This window comes from Pelophylax lessonae (assembly GCF_965119305.1).
Source record: "Pelophylax lessonae genome assembly, chromosome: 2".
Lineage (NCBI taxonomy): Eukaryota > Metazoa > Chordata > Amphibia > Anura > Ranidae > Pelophylax > Pelophylax lessonae.
This window is the reverse complement of record NC_138769.1, coordinates 471161167-471176100: the sequence shown is the minus strand read 5'-3', so window position 1 is coordinate 471176100 and position 14934 is coordinate 471161167. Positions and strand designations below refer to the sequence as shown.

The 14934-nt window shown below is 45.5% G+C and overlaps 1 protein-coding gene across 1 annotated transcript in view; it reads right to left on the bottom strand.

Annotated features, from left to right (window-relative positions):
- The window catches only part of CARS2 (cysteinyl-tRNA synthetase 2, mitochondrial), a 131146-nt gene that overhangs the window by 35417 nt on the left and 80795 nt on the right, over positions 1 to 14934 (bottom strand). Inside the window, exon 9 of the mRNA XM_082246278.1 lies at positions 2929 to 2996. Within this exon, the coding sequence (XP_082102404.1) occupies positions 2929 to 2996 (68 nt within the window). The remainder of the gene's footprint in view (positions 1 to 2928; positions 2997 to 14934) is intronic.

Sequence of the window (14934 nt, the reverse complement as noted above, 5' to 3'; positions counted from 1 at the left end):
GACTGGTGGAGGGCTGCAGTGATGGTTGACTTTCTACAACTTTCTCCCATCTCCTGACTGCATCTCTGGAGCTCAGCCACAGTGATCTTTGGGTTCTTCTTTACCTCTCTCACCAAGGCTCTTCTCCCCCGATAGCTCAGTTTGGCCGGACGGCCAGCTCTAGGAAGGGTTCTGGTCGTCCCAAACGTCTTCCATTTGAGGATTATGGAGGCCACTGTGCTCTTAGGAACCTTAAGTGCAGCAGAAATCTTTTTGTAACCTTGGCCAGATCTGTGCCTTGCCACAATTCTGTCTCTGAGCTCTTCAGGCAGTTCCTTTGACCTCATGATTCTCATTTGCTCTTACATGCATTGTGATCTGGAAGGTCTTATATAGACAGGTGTGTGGCTTTCCTAATCAAGTCCAATCAGTATAATCAAACACAGCTGGACTCAAATGAAGGTGTAGAACCATCTCAAGGATGATCAGAAGAAATGGAAAGCACCTGAGTTAAATATATGAGTGTCACAGCAAAGGGTCTGAATACTTAGGACCATGTGATATTTCAGTTTTTCTTTTTTAATAAATCTGCAACAATGTCAACAATTCTGTGTTTTTCTGTCAATATGGGGAGCTGTGTGTACATTCATGAGGAAGAAGAATGAACTTAAATAATTTTAGCAAATGGCTGCAATATAACAAAGAGTGAAAAATTTAAGGGGGTCTGAATACTTTTCGTACCCACTGCATATATATATATATATATATATATATATATATATATATATATATATATATATATATATATATATATATATATATATATTAGTTTATATTATATCATTTTGCCAATGAGTTATTTTTCTTCATAAATTTGGGCCAAAATGTATACTGTTACATATATTTGGTAAAAATACCTTAAATTAGTGTATATTATTTTGTCTGTGTGAAAGTTATAGAGTCTACAAGCTATGGTGCCAATCATTGACACTAACACTAAAAAGCCAGGACAGTACAAATACCCCCCAAATGACCCATTTTTGGAAAGTAGACAATCCATTTAGTAGGAGGCATGGTGAGTTTTTTTAAGTTGTAATTTTTTCCCACAATTCTTGGTTAAATTAAGAAAAAAGTTTTTTTTTCTCAAAATTTTCGCTCTTTTTTCACTTAGATTGCAAATAATTAAAAACCCTGTGGTGATTAAATACCACCGAAAGAAAGCTCTATTTGTGTGAAAAAAAATTATAAAAATTTTGTTTGGGTGTAGCATGACTAGTTGTCATTCAAAGTGTGAGAGCACTGAAAGCTGAAAATTGGTCTGGGCAGGAAGGGGGTATAAGTGCCCTGTATTGAAATGGTTAAACAGTGCACCTAGTGTCCTATTTGTGGCCTGCAGATCACATTTTTTAAGCATTTTAATAGCACCTCAAAGCAACTCAGAAACAACCCAAATTATTTAATAAACAATTTAGAACTACCTCAGAAGAAAGGAAAAACAGGTAAACAACTCAAAAGTATGCTGTGTTCAACTAGCTTCTGAATATGGTCATGTGCACAAGCCCCTAATAGATATATAAACTAATACGAAAATTTCATATGGGCTATACCATTATAACGCAATTTAAAAATGTATTTTTTATCCTTTTTAAAATCAAAGCTTTCAATAAAATATATTAGGGAGATCTTGCCATGAGGGTCCTTGTCACGTACATCCTTTGGTAGAGTAACAACACTCTGGCCCTATTTCATTACCTGCCAGTGGAGACCATAAGCAGCTGTGCAGAGACTTATTGTGCAAGCATGCCCTGCCACGATCACTATCAGGAATTGCAATTAGAAAAATGACATGCTGCCATCACTGTAGTACAATGCAAGTAGATAGGAAGCTGATGCAGATTATCGGCTCAGATGATGCACAAATATGAATTTAAAAAAATAAACAGTTTTTAAAACAATTTTTAAAAAACAGCTATTGCCTATGATACAAGGTGCTTTAACTAAAGGTCATCTGGTTAAGGTTTACATCTACTTTACCCATTTACAATTTGAGGCAATCGCCACTTACTGTTAAAATCTCTCAGGGGAAAACAAGCTAAAACTGTTCATGTAGCCCAGTCCTAGGGCTGGATTCACTATGTGTTACGTCAACATTATGTGCGTTGGTCCACTGTGGTGCCATTTATTTGTAATAGAACCATAAACGCACCTGTTTTGAAGCACACTACTATGAGATTTGGTATGCTATATTACTATTGTTCATTCTAGTGCACTGAATAGGCTGCTTTAATATAACACATGCTAAAGTGTATGTGTTAAAGCAACATACCAGATTGGGCAGGTGTAAATCCACAAAACATTTGCTACCGTATATAATTAAAACGCCAAAAAAAAAAAAAAAACAATCCTCCAGCTACCTGGCTTCTGGGATGTGCCCAAATGGAAATTTCATTGTTTCTTGTAAAAGCTGAAGAGCCTTTAACAGTCAAATGGACCATCTGAGCCTAAACTATGGACATAATTATTATTCTGAGGGTAGACTGGGATAGAAGCCAGCCTAGGGAGATAATGCTCTACAGGGGAAGGAAGAAACACAAAGCAATGATCAAGGATATACTTCAGTTAGTTGTGAACGTTTACAAATGACACACTTGTCCTGACAGAAGTTTGGCACATGAATCCATATAATGCATTTATACTGTATAAAGAGATTCTCACCTCAGTATACCTCTGAATTAAAACTAATTTAAATGCTAGACAAGGCAGCATGTTTTGTTCCCAGACTGATAACAGAAAAACAATGCACTCTCCTATGAATTATTTGTAGCTTACACACAGCGGATGTCATTCCTAAACACCACCAGCCAAGCCGTATGGGAAAGGCTTTAGTCATTAGCTGACAGTATGGGAATAAAGGAAGGAAGCACTAATACCAGTGGGCACAGGTATTACCTTCACTGTGATGTAGTTTTTCAAAGACTTTGACATTTTCTCCTCATTTCCTTTCAGATGTAAATGTCCTAAAAAGAAAAAGAAAAAAAAAATGTCCTCATTTTGTCATTTAAAATAAATCTGAAAGAAAAGACTTTACTTAAAACACAATTAAAATGTGATGACACACAGGGGCTGGAGTGTAAGTAAAGAAGGGAATAAAAGTACAAGCGGCGTGTGAAGTCACCTTCATAGTGCAAGGAAAGCAAAGAAATACAGCGATAGAAAAAAATGATTAAAGTGCAGAGCAGGGAACTGGGAATAAAAAGAAATCCACATGGACACAAGGCAAGCTTGAAGGAAAGCTAGAATATCCTCAGGTGTGTTTAAATATGCATTTATGAGTAATACACGATGGAAACAGTGTGGCGCTTATGAGGAAGTGGCCTATTAATCAACTAGAAAGCAGCGGCATCTTGGAAGCATGAGCAATGCCAGAAAATGGCTGACTGTTTATCAGAGATGACAGGAACAACTTAACCAGCTTTATTCTTTCACTAGAATGTAGTGACATCCTGGAAGTATGAGCAATGCCATAAAAGTTGATGCCTCTATTTAGCATAGATGACAAACAACCTTTAAGCATCTTTACTAATCCATTACAAAGGATTGACATCTTGGGATCATGTGAGAAATGAGGTAGAAGGTGCTGGATGTAGAATAATTTCACGTCAAGATTTAGTCCTTGGTAAGGCATACAAAGGCACTGGATGGCTCACAGACACCAAGAAGCCTCTAGGGGGAGCTTTGGGTGAAATCCAAGAGGAACAGGTGCCTCTTGGGCCAAATATTGAAATGCCATAAAGCATTTTTTCCATAATACAACATCAAAAAGGACAGTTAACCTACCTCAGGGGATACTAGAAACCTACAAATCAGCTGCTGGAGCCTGCCCTTGATACTGAGATTTTAAAGTTTATGATTTTTAACCAGTTCAAGCCTGGGACCATCCAGATTCCAGCTATCAATTTAATTCCCCGATGATTGAGCCCCATAAAACTCCTAAAACATGTACGCTTGCCCTTTTTACATTTGTTTTGATGTTTTTACTGTGCCTCTTGGATCATGGATGTATGAGCCCTTGTATCATGCCAGAAAATGGCTGCTTCTGTTCTAGATAAATTACAGGTACAACTTAACCAGCTATGATATTCTATTACAACACAGTGACAGATGACAGGGACGACTGAACTGCTGTCTTCAGAAATCCGTAGACTCCAAAAACAATAGGCAAGTACGCTATATCATACATGAATGGGGCAACTAAAAGGACTTTTTTTTTTAAATACTCAAAAGCGGTTAAAACAGACCTGCTGAGACTTGCCAAAAAATAACACCACTGACTAAATCAGTTACATTACAGTTAGAATAAGTACTTATTAAAATTCGCCATTTGCATAAGTACATTTTAAAAATGCATGGGTTTGTGGGAGGATGCAAAGGTTTAAAACTGGCAGGGACTGTTACCATGTTTGGGTTTACTTGTGGTATACTGCATATTTTTGCCACAGGCAAAGGCAAGGACAGTAAAACATTAACCAACTTTTATGCATAGACTGTTCAGATCACCTTGCTGCATTACAGTACACTCTTTTCCGCAATAATGCATGTTAGAAGGCCTAAAGAAATGAATGAATGTACATTTAGGACACTAAACTCTCTTTTCTCCAAACATCATCTATTACTTAATGGACCAGTAATCGATTTGGAGTCAAGAATACATTTTTTTTATAAAACCACAGTTTAATGTCACTATAAAAGCACATTAGCACAAACATTTGCCTTACTAACGTTCGTCTCTGCATGCACATAAAAGTGACATAGAGAACATGGTTGCACTAAAAAAGGAAAGGTCTACCCAAAGATGCAGTATAACGCAATGCAGCCATGGCAATGCTAAATATTCTTCTGTGTAAGGCTACTTTTAGCATAATGCTAAGCATCTGTGTATGTTTATACATGAATCATGATACTGCAGTCAATGCTAGAAAGTCTTCAGCCCTATTTTCAATGTCTTTACGTATAATATAAAAAAAGCTTTAGGAGTAATTGGCAGCTAAGCATAAAGGACTTTTGCCAGCTAATCTTATACTAATTGTAGTGGAATTCAGAGAATGGCTGCTGCAATGCCCTACTTCTTTACCTTATACAACCATGAATGGAATTATGCATCAAAGCTCCACCCTTATAATTATATAAAGGCAGTGGAGTCAGGAATCAAGTCAAGTACATATTTTGTTGATTTTTCAGCCTGTCTATATAACACTAATCAGTTACTTCCTCCTACTACTTTTTTATATCTATGTTGTACATCTAAAATATAAACGGGCTGATGCCAAGTTCTAACAAAGCAGTGGAAATGTTGTATTCTAGGCAATTGTAGGTATGTTCAAATTATTATATAAAACTTAGGGGCTAGTAAAGCTTATAGTTGCACTTAGAAGCCAAAAGGCAAATTAAAATAGCATAAAAAAAATCTAGTTCTGTTGACAACCAAAAGAGACTCAAGAACAGATACAAGCTGCAATTCTGAAGGTGCACTGGCTACACCTTCTAGTTATTATTATTCGTCCAGCTACATGGTACATGCTAATGCTTTTTTCTACAGGAGCCTGCAAAGCATTGTGCAATGTCAGGCTCCTGCACACTCTCCCTCCAGCTTTCTGCCTGTACCTCTCTATGGACTTGTGGTTTATGCATTTAAAGATCCCTGGGAATAAATTATGCAGCTGTTCGGATGGAGCTTCCCACCGTACAACCATGCTGATTATAAATTGTGAGAGCAGCTGTAGGGGAGAGGGATTCCCACCTCTCAGTAGCGGAACTAACAGGGTCGCACTTGCAACTGGGCCCTGGCGTTCCGCCACTGTGGGCCACTGACATCCAAATGGTGCTCAAGTTCAGGCAGGCTCGGGGGGCAGGGCAGGGCGGGCATATGGTGAAATTTGTAGAAGGGAGGAGGGTAGGCCAGCAAACAGCTGTACACTCCAGACACCTGCCTGGACAGGACATCTCCCCCTCAGATCTCCATCACCAGGAGGCCAGCCCCCCCCCCCCCCACCAGGCCAAAGGCCCAATTGCTGATGCCATTTTGTTGAAGTCTGCCCGTATACACAGAGTGGAGTTAGTCTTCAACAAAATGGTGCCAAAAACCACAAATATAGGACAAATGTTACTTCTTTTGCAGTCTCTCACCAAACGGGGCACGAGAGATGATAAATTACACTGAACAGGCAGTGATAAGAAGAAAAGAAGTGGGAGCGCTAGGAGTAGAAGAGAAGGGGATCATGGATCAAAGCCAAGGTCTGTGTGACTGAGCCTGCCCTGCATCCAAGCAATGGAGAAGGTGAGGTTAGTGTGACAGCTCCAACCAGGCCACACGGTCTATGAGTGGTTACTGTGGTTACCAGTGTCCCCCCTCCACTTTATCCCCTTTACATGAAAGTCTGCAGAGCCCGAATGTAAGGGGGGGAAACTCTGCAGACCCCAAATGTAAGGGGGGGAACTCTGCAGACCCCAAATGTAAAGGGGGGAACTCTGCAGACCCCAAATGTAAAGGGGGGGAACTCTGCAGACCCCAAATGTAAAGGGGGGGAACTCTGCAGACCCCAAATGTAAAGGGGGGGAACTCTGCAGACCCCAAATGTAAAGGGGGGGAACTCTGCAGACCCCAAATGTAAAGGGGGGGGGAACTCTGCAGACCCCAAATGTAAAGGGGGGGGGAACTCTGCAGACCCCAAATGTAAAGGGGGGAACTCTGCAGACCCCAAATGTAAAGGGGGGAACTCTGCAGACCCCAAATGTAAAGGGGGGAACTCTGCAGACCCCAAATGTAAAGGGGGGAACTCTGCAGACCCCAAATGTAAAGGGGGGAACTCTGCAGACCCCAAATGTAAAGGGGGGAACTCTGCAGACCCCAAATGTAAAGGGGGAAGGCTGCGGACAGTGATGTAGAGTGGGGGCCCTTCATGGTTTCTTGTACCAGGGTCCTGAAGGTTCTAGTTACACCTCTTCTGCCTGCTGTCCCAGGGCAGGTGAGTAGAATATATTTATTTAAAAACAAATGTTTAGATACTGGTCAGCGGTGTTATCTGCCATTAATGGGGCCCTGGGGGTGGATATCCCTAGGGATCCCAAACACTGTATTCTGGGGTTACTGGAGTCGATAGTGGAGGATAGGTTTCTGAGAGAGGCCGCAACTCGGGCACTCTTTCAGGCCCGTTTACTTATCCTGAGACACTGGATAGCACAGGAACCACCTACGTATAGGATGTGGCTGGAACAGATGGCTTCTACTTTGCGTATGGAGAAGGTTATCTACCAGCACAGGGGGTGCCTCAGAAATTCGCTAAGGTTTGGGGTGTATGGTTGGACAGTCCGGGCATGGCCCCTGATGATCTAGTTCTGGACCGTTTGTTATTGTAACATTTTTTTTTTTTGGGAGGTACTCCTGCTAACTCTTGGTTTGCATGGGGGAGGGGGGGGGGGGAGTTTCTTGCATTTGCATATGTTATGTTCTTTTTAAAGTGCATCGAACTGTACTTATATGTGATAACCTTGGGGGGGATTGTGACATGGCATGGACTATGTACTGTATGTGGCTTGATGTTGCCATCCGACAGTTTTTTCTTGTTTTTGTTTTTTTTTGTCTGCATGTAATGGTGTGAATTTTTCTCAATAAAGTTTTTTTTTTCTTGATTTAAAAAAAAAAAAAAAAAAAAAACGGAATTTTTGTAAAATCTTACCTGTAAAATTCCTTTCTCTGAGTCCTCCGACAGTCGCCGCCTCTTCATATTCGTCACATATGGGGTATTAGACTTTGCTCCGAAGGAGTAGCTAGGCAACAGAATATGTTAACATTAAAGCTTTTAACATATCCCACCCTCAAGGGGTGGTCCCCTCAGTCAATACCCTCCTACTTCCTGCAACCATATCTCAGTTTTAGTGGAATAGCAGTAGAGTATACAACCAAACCCCAAAAGAGGGGCGGGGGCGGCGACTGTCGGAGGACTCAGAGAAAGGAATTTTACAGGTAAGATTTTACAAAAATTCAGTTTTCTCTTACGTCCTCCGACAGTCGCCGCCTCTTCATATTCGTCACATATGGGGACGTCCCAAAGCAGTGCAAACATGAGGGGTGGGAAACGCATCCGCGCCGAAAAGGCAACGCAGTCTCCGCATCAAAGAAAGGAACCTTACCAAAGGAAGGAACCCAGCTGGGCAACAGGAAAACACAGGAGCTCAACAGGAGCAACAACCCAGGAAAAGACAAATAACCAGGGGATAAAAAACTTATCCCAACAGCCAGAGGTCCCCACAAGGGACCCTAGGGAATCGCCGCACTAAGAACCTTGCGGCCAAAGGAAGCATCCGCAGATGCCTGAACATCTACTTTGTAGAATTTTGTGAAAGTGTGCACGGTCGACCAAGTCGCCGCCTTACACACCTGGGCTACAGAAGCCCCATAACGACAGGCCCAAGACGTACTCAGAGATCTATTAGAGTGCATATATCATAGGTAAAAAGGCGCTGGTAATCTTAATATATCACGTGTTATAAAAATTAATAGGTGATTTAAAGTGTAATATATGTGATTAAAAATTGCTACAAATATATATATGATCTACTATTGGTGCAATTAGCAAAGAAAAGTGCATACCAGTGCAATTTCAATTCAGAAGTGTTTGTGCTTCTCAAAGTAAATTAATCCACAAAGGTGTGGATCAGTGAACCAATAAATAGATATATAAAGAATTCCATACAAAAATCACATAAGAATATATAAAAATATAAATATATAAATGTGCTCCAAGTAGTGTTTAAAAATCCAGGCAATAGCATGCAATCAAAATTGTGCTTGGTGGATTCTTATTAATCCCTTCACAGTGCTCCAGGTGCTGGGATGTGACAACCGTCAATTAAGAAGTGCTTGTGCTTCTCAAAGTAAATTAATCCACAAAGGTGTGGATCAGTGAACCAATAAATAAATATATAAAGAATTCCATACAAAAATCACATAAGGATATATAAAAAAATCACATAAGAATATATAAAAAAGTATAAATATATAAATGTGCTCCAAGTAGTGTTTAAAAGTCCAAGCAATAGCATGCAATCAAAATTGTGCTTGGTGAATTCTTATTAATCCATTCACAGTGCTCCAGGTGCTGGGATGTGACAACCGTGGCCTCTTACCAGCTAGCAGCAGGTCACAAGGACCCCCAACGCCTGTGATCCCTTTATTGGGTGGATCAGACCTCTCCTCGATTGCTTGGATCTCTGGCTCCTATATTACTCGAGTTGGACCATGTAGTCCCCCCATACACATAAAGATATAGAAGAACAAATAGCCTCCAATAGTGAAATACTGTTTTATTCTCCAAAAAACATACACTATAAGGTGACAATTAGCCTCTTACTATTTGTTGTGCCTATTAGAGTGCGCCTTCACAGGCACAGGGGGAACCTTCCCCTGCAAAGCATAGGCCTGTTCAATGGTCTGCCTGATCCATTTTGCGATGGTAGAGGCCGACGCCGCCATGCCCTTCCGAGGACCCTCTGGAAGAACAAACAAGGAATCCGTCTTTCGAAAAGACTCAGTCGATTTAAGGTAAACCCTTACCGCCCAAACAACATCCAGAGAATGTAATCTCACCTCCTTTGGATGTTTAGGCTTCGCGCACAGCGAAGGCAAGACAATATCCTCATTAAGATGGAATTCCGAAACTCGTTTCGGAAGAAAAGAAGGATTAGGTCGCAAGACCACCTTATCCAAATGAACAACCAGATATGGAGACTTGCAGGACAAAGCTGCCAGCTCCGACACTCTGCGAGCCGAAGTGATCGCCACCAAAAAGGCGACCTTTTTGGACAACATGGACAACGAGATCTCCCTGATCTGTTCAAAATGGGCACGTTGCAACACAGACAGAACGAGATTCAAGTCCCAAGGGGGCAAAGGATCCCTCCTAGGAGGAACCAGATGCCGCACACCCTGAACAAAAGTGCCAACCAAGGAGTTGGAAGCCACGGGACGTTGAAACAGAACGGCCAGCGCAGACACCTGACCCTTTATCGTAGCCAGCGCCAAACGCTGATCGACACCCGTTTGAAGGAAGGACAGCACTCGGGAAACCGAGTACGTGCGGGGTGAAAACCCCCTGGACTCACACCAGGCAAAATAGGCCTTCCAAGTACGGTAATAAACCTTCCCCGAGGAAGACTTCCTCGCGTTGATCAAAGTATGAACGACCTCTGGGGAGAGACCCTTCTCCTTCAGGACCTCGGTCTCAACAGCCAGGCCGTCAAAGCCAGCGACTGTAAAGCAGGATGGTATATCGGTCCTTGAGACAGGAGATCGTCTCGAAGAGGCAGACGCCACGGGGCGTCGACCGCCAGATTCACGAGGTCTGCGTACCAGGACCGGCGAGGCCAGTCCGGTGCCACAAGAATCACCGTGCTGCGTTCCGAGTGTAACCTGCAAAGGAACCTGGACAGCAACTGAATAGGTGGAAACGCGTACATCAGCTTGTACTGATGCCACGGGGCCACTAACGCGTCCGACGCGTCTGCCCGAGGGTCGCGCGTCCTTGCCACGAACCTTCTCACCTTGTTGTTGAGACGAGACGCGAATAGGTCCACATCTGGAAGACCCCACTTCGCGCACAACATCTGGAAGACAGCCGGGTGGAGAGACCATTCCCCCTGATCCAGGGTCTGGCGACTCAGATAGTCCGCCTGCCAGTTCTCCACCCCCGGAATGTGAACCGCCGTTATCGCCGGGACATGAGTCTCGGCCCAAGACAGGATGTCGGCCACTTATCGAGCCGCTCGGGCACTCCTGGTGCCCCCTTGGTGGTTGATGTAGGCCACCGCCGTGGCATTGTCCGTCTGCACCCGAACCGGGCAGCCCTGCAGCCGGTCCGTCCAGCGATGAAGACAGAGACTTATCGCACGCAATTCCAGAATGTTGATCGGAAGGGAAGACTCCCCCTCCGACCAAGTTCCCTGGGCGGACAGAACGCCCAGAACACCACCCCAGCCCGACAGGCTGGCATCCGTGGTGATCACCGTCCACGAGATAGGACGAAACGACTTGCCCCCGGACACCATCGGGGACTGGAGCCACCACAGAAGGTCTCTTCTGGTGCGATGACTCAACGAGATTTGAAGATCCAGAGATTGAGGTCGCCCGTCCCACATGGACAGGATCTCCGCTTGGAGACCCCGAGTGTGAAACTGGGCGAAGGGAATCGCCTCGAAGGCCGAGACCATCAATCCCAGACATCTCATGCACGTCCGCAGAGACGAGTGCGGAACGTCCCTGAGGGACCTGACTTCCTCCTGAAGAGTTCCGAGTTTGTCTTCCGGCAGGAAGACCTTCGCCTGCACCGAGTCCAGAATCATTCCCAGGTAGGGAAGACGAACCGACGGACTCAGTGTCGACTTTGGAAAATTTATCGTCCAACCAAACTCCTGCAGAGTTTGCATCGTGACAGACAGGTCCTTCTCCAGACGCTGGCTGGTCGCAGACCGAACCAGAATGTCGTCCAGATACCCCAGGACAGAAATGCCCTGGGCCCTCAATAATGCCAGAACCGGTGCAAGCACCTTGGTGAAGACCCGCGGAGCCGAGGCGAGACCAAAAGGCAACGCCACGAACTGGTAGTGATCCTCCGCAATGGCAAATCGAAGGTACCTCTGGTGACCCTCGAAAATGGGGATGTGAAGATACGCATCCTTCAAATCGATGGAGGCCATGAATTCCCCCGGAACCAGGGCAGCCACCACCGACCGCAGGGATTCCATGCGGAACTTGCGAACCCGCACAGAGCGGTTCAGAGCCTTCAAGTCCAGAATTGGACGAACCTTGCCCTCCTTTCTGGGCACGGTGACCAGATTGGAATAAAACCCCCGAAATCTGTCCCGATGAGGCACCGGAACTACCACTCCCTGAGCCCTCAGGTCCTGCACCGCCAGGTGCAGGTCCCGTAAACGCTCTGGAGACAGTTGAAGATTTGAGGGAAAAAATCTGCTTTCCGGCCGAGAGAGAAACTCGATCTTGTAACCAGATCGAACGATCTCCTGAACCCATCTGTCCCGCACGCGGGCCAACCAGGGCTGAAGAAAACCGAGCAAGCGTCCCCCCACCCCAAAACTGGGTGAGGGCGCCCCTTCAGGCCGCACTGTTATGGGCTGCGGATCCGGATTGACCGGACTTCTGTTTTCCAGACCAGGGCTTCTTCTGAGAGCCTTGACCTTTGAACGGTTTGCTCTTGTAGTGCGACCGAAAAGCACGAAAGGACCCCTGAGGGGGCCGAAAATTAGCATGCTTCTTCCCAGAAGCCCCCTTAGCCTTGGGGAAATGGGGCAAGAGAGTGCTCTTACCTCCGGTGATCCCCTTAATCAACACATCCAAGGACTCCCCAAAAAGGCGAGACCCATCATAAGGCAGATTGGCTAAGGTCTTACGTGAAGACTGGTCCACCGACCAACATTTCAACCAAACCAGGCGGCGAGACAACACCGCCACGCTGTGCACACATGCAACCAACGGGACTAGGTCCAAGTCCGCATCACACAGATACATGACACCCTGGTGGATTTGATCCACCATATCTAGGGTCGCCGGCGAGGCCGAATCGGCCACTAGGACGCGCCTAAGCATCTGCGTCCAACTTGCGACCGCCTGGGCCGCCATGAGAGAGGCAAACAGAGCCTTAAGCATAGAACCCGTAACAGAATAAGTATGACGGGCAAGAGACTCCAATCTCCTATCCGTGGCATCACGGAACACAGGGGAATCCTCTGCAGGAATCGCAGTGGATTTGTTTAAAACTGCAATTGCGTGATCCACTGGGGGTGGCACACACCACCTTTCATCAGTGGAAGGCGAGAAAGGATAACGCAGCTTGAACCTACTTGGTACAGCAAAAGGTTTGCGCAGATTGCGCCATTGTTCCTTAACAGCGCGCTGAAAATCATCATTGCAGGGAAAAACCTGCGGCGCCCTGCGTTTTCTCTGCATCCCATAAGCCGCCAAGGCAGCGGGGGGACACACTTCATCCTGCAAACGCAGCGTTTGTTTTATGGAAGCAATCAATTCATCCATGATTGCAAGCTCTTCAGGGGAGCCAGGGGGAGAATTATCAACCCCTTCAACTTCAGCCTCCACCTCGGACCCCACTAGATCCAGGGAGGAGCGGGACCCCGATAAGGAGGCCCCCGCCATAACAACCCCATCACCTTCACCCTCAGAATCAGAGGAAAGAGCAACTCTGGGTCTTTTAGTAGATTGAGCAGCCACCAGCATCTGCACCTGAGCAGCAAGGCCAGCCACAATAGTGGCTAAATCCCCCCTTGGGGGGGAAACAGCGGTCCCCTGGCTTTCCACCAAGGCGGTAGGAAATTTGCCCTCCTGAGAATCCATTGCCCCTATAACAAATGCCGGATAATAAAGGGTTAACTGCCCCTTTAACACGCGCGGCGAGCGCAGCCCACCGCACCACACACAAGCACAATGAGACCCCCACAGGGACAATAAAACTGACACAGGCAATGGATAGGAAGGATATAACCTGAGGAGACCCTCGCCGCTGCTGCTGCCTCGATCGGTGTTCCTGGAGAAGAGGAAGTGATGCTGCCAGGGCGCTCTATGAAAGCCTATGGGAGGCTACAAGAAAATGGCCGCCATGCATGTAGAACATGCGGCCGGAGCGAGTGTAGGCAAAATGGCGCCGTTTGGCGCCGAAACCGCCGCTCCACAGCACAGTAATGCACACATGTCTGTATATAAAAAAACATGTCAGATCGCCGCAGCGATCGCTGTATAATGCCCAAACATGCCACAAAACATGCCCCACAGCACACAGCTTCTCACACTGACAAGGCTGACACACACAGTGTCACACAGCTCCCCCCCCCCCCCTTGCAGCCCACAGCATGCAGCCGAGAGATAGGGAGACAAACAGTGTGAATAGAGGCAGGTTACACAGTCCCAGACTGACACCCCCCCAGACAAACAGGTCCCCACATAAATACACTTACCTCACAGTGGCGTGGGGGACCCGCACAGGCGAACAAGCCGCTGCACATGAGGCAGGGAGAGTCGCATACAAGACGCACAGAATGGGGGTTAAGAAACCGCACAGCGTCCAGTGAGGTAGCCACCTCACCAATCATCCCTGCACCGAACAGGGATGGGTCGTTCACTGTGCCAGGAGCGTTACCTGGCTGAACGCTCGATGGCAGGCTGGGAAGCCACTGACCCACGACCTGCGACCAGGGGGATCAGCCCGAGACCCAGCCCGCATGATCCTCTTCATCCGAAGAACTAACTAAAGCTGACAAAAAGAACAGCTAAGTAAAGGTAGAGAGAAAACTCAAACAAAAAATCAAAAAAGAAGAAAGAGTCTGGGGCACAAAGCCCCAGCACAGAGAGAGCCAGCCACTCCTGACAAGCTAGACATTAAAACTGAGATATGGTTGCAGGAAGTAGGAGGGTATTGACTGAGGGGACCACCCCTTGAGGGTGGGATATGTTAAAAGCTTTAATGTTAACATATTCTGTTGCCTAGCTACTCCTTCGGAGCAAAGTCTAATACCCCATATGTGACGAATATGAAGAGGCGGCGACTGTCGGAGGACGTAAGAGAAACAAATGTTTAGAATCACATTAATGTTTATTTTTCAAAGTGAATGTTAACAGAGTTTAGGATATAACGGATGCTGTGCTCGTTATTTGCCAAGCTCAGTGAACATGCACACACTGCATTCTGGTGTGAATGAGCCAGCCTTTTTAATCTATACAAAGGCCCATCATTTCTGCCCAAGCTCCTTTTGAGCTATGTTCCATCAAACTCAGGCACACTGGATATCAATAGGTAATGCAAGTAAAAATGAGTAAATCTGGCATGGAATGTTTCAGCCAAGATGGACTGAAAACTAAACAGAAGTAGATCATGCCCC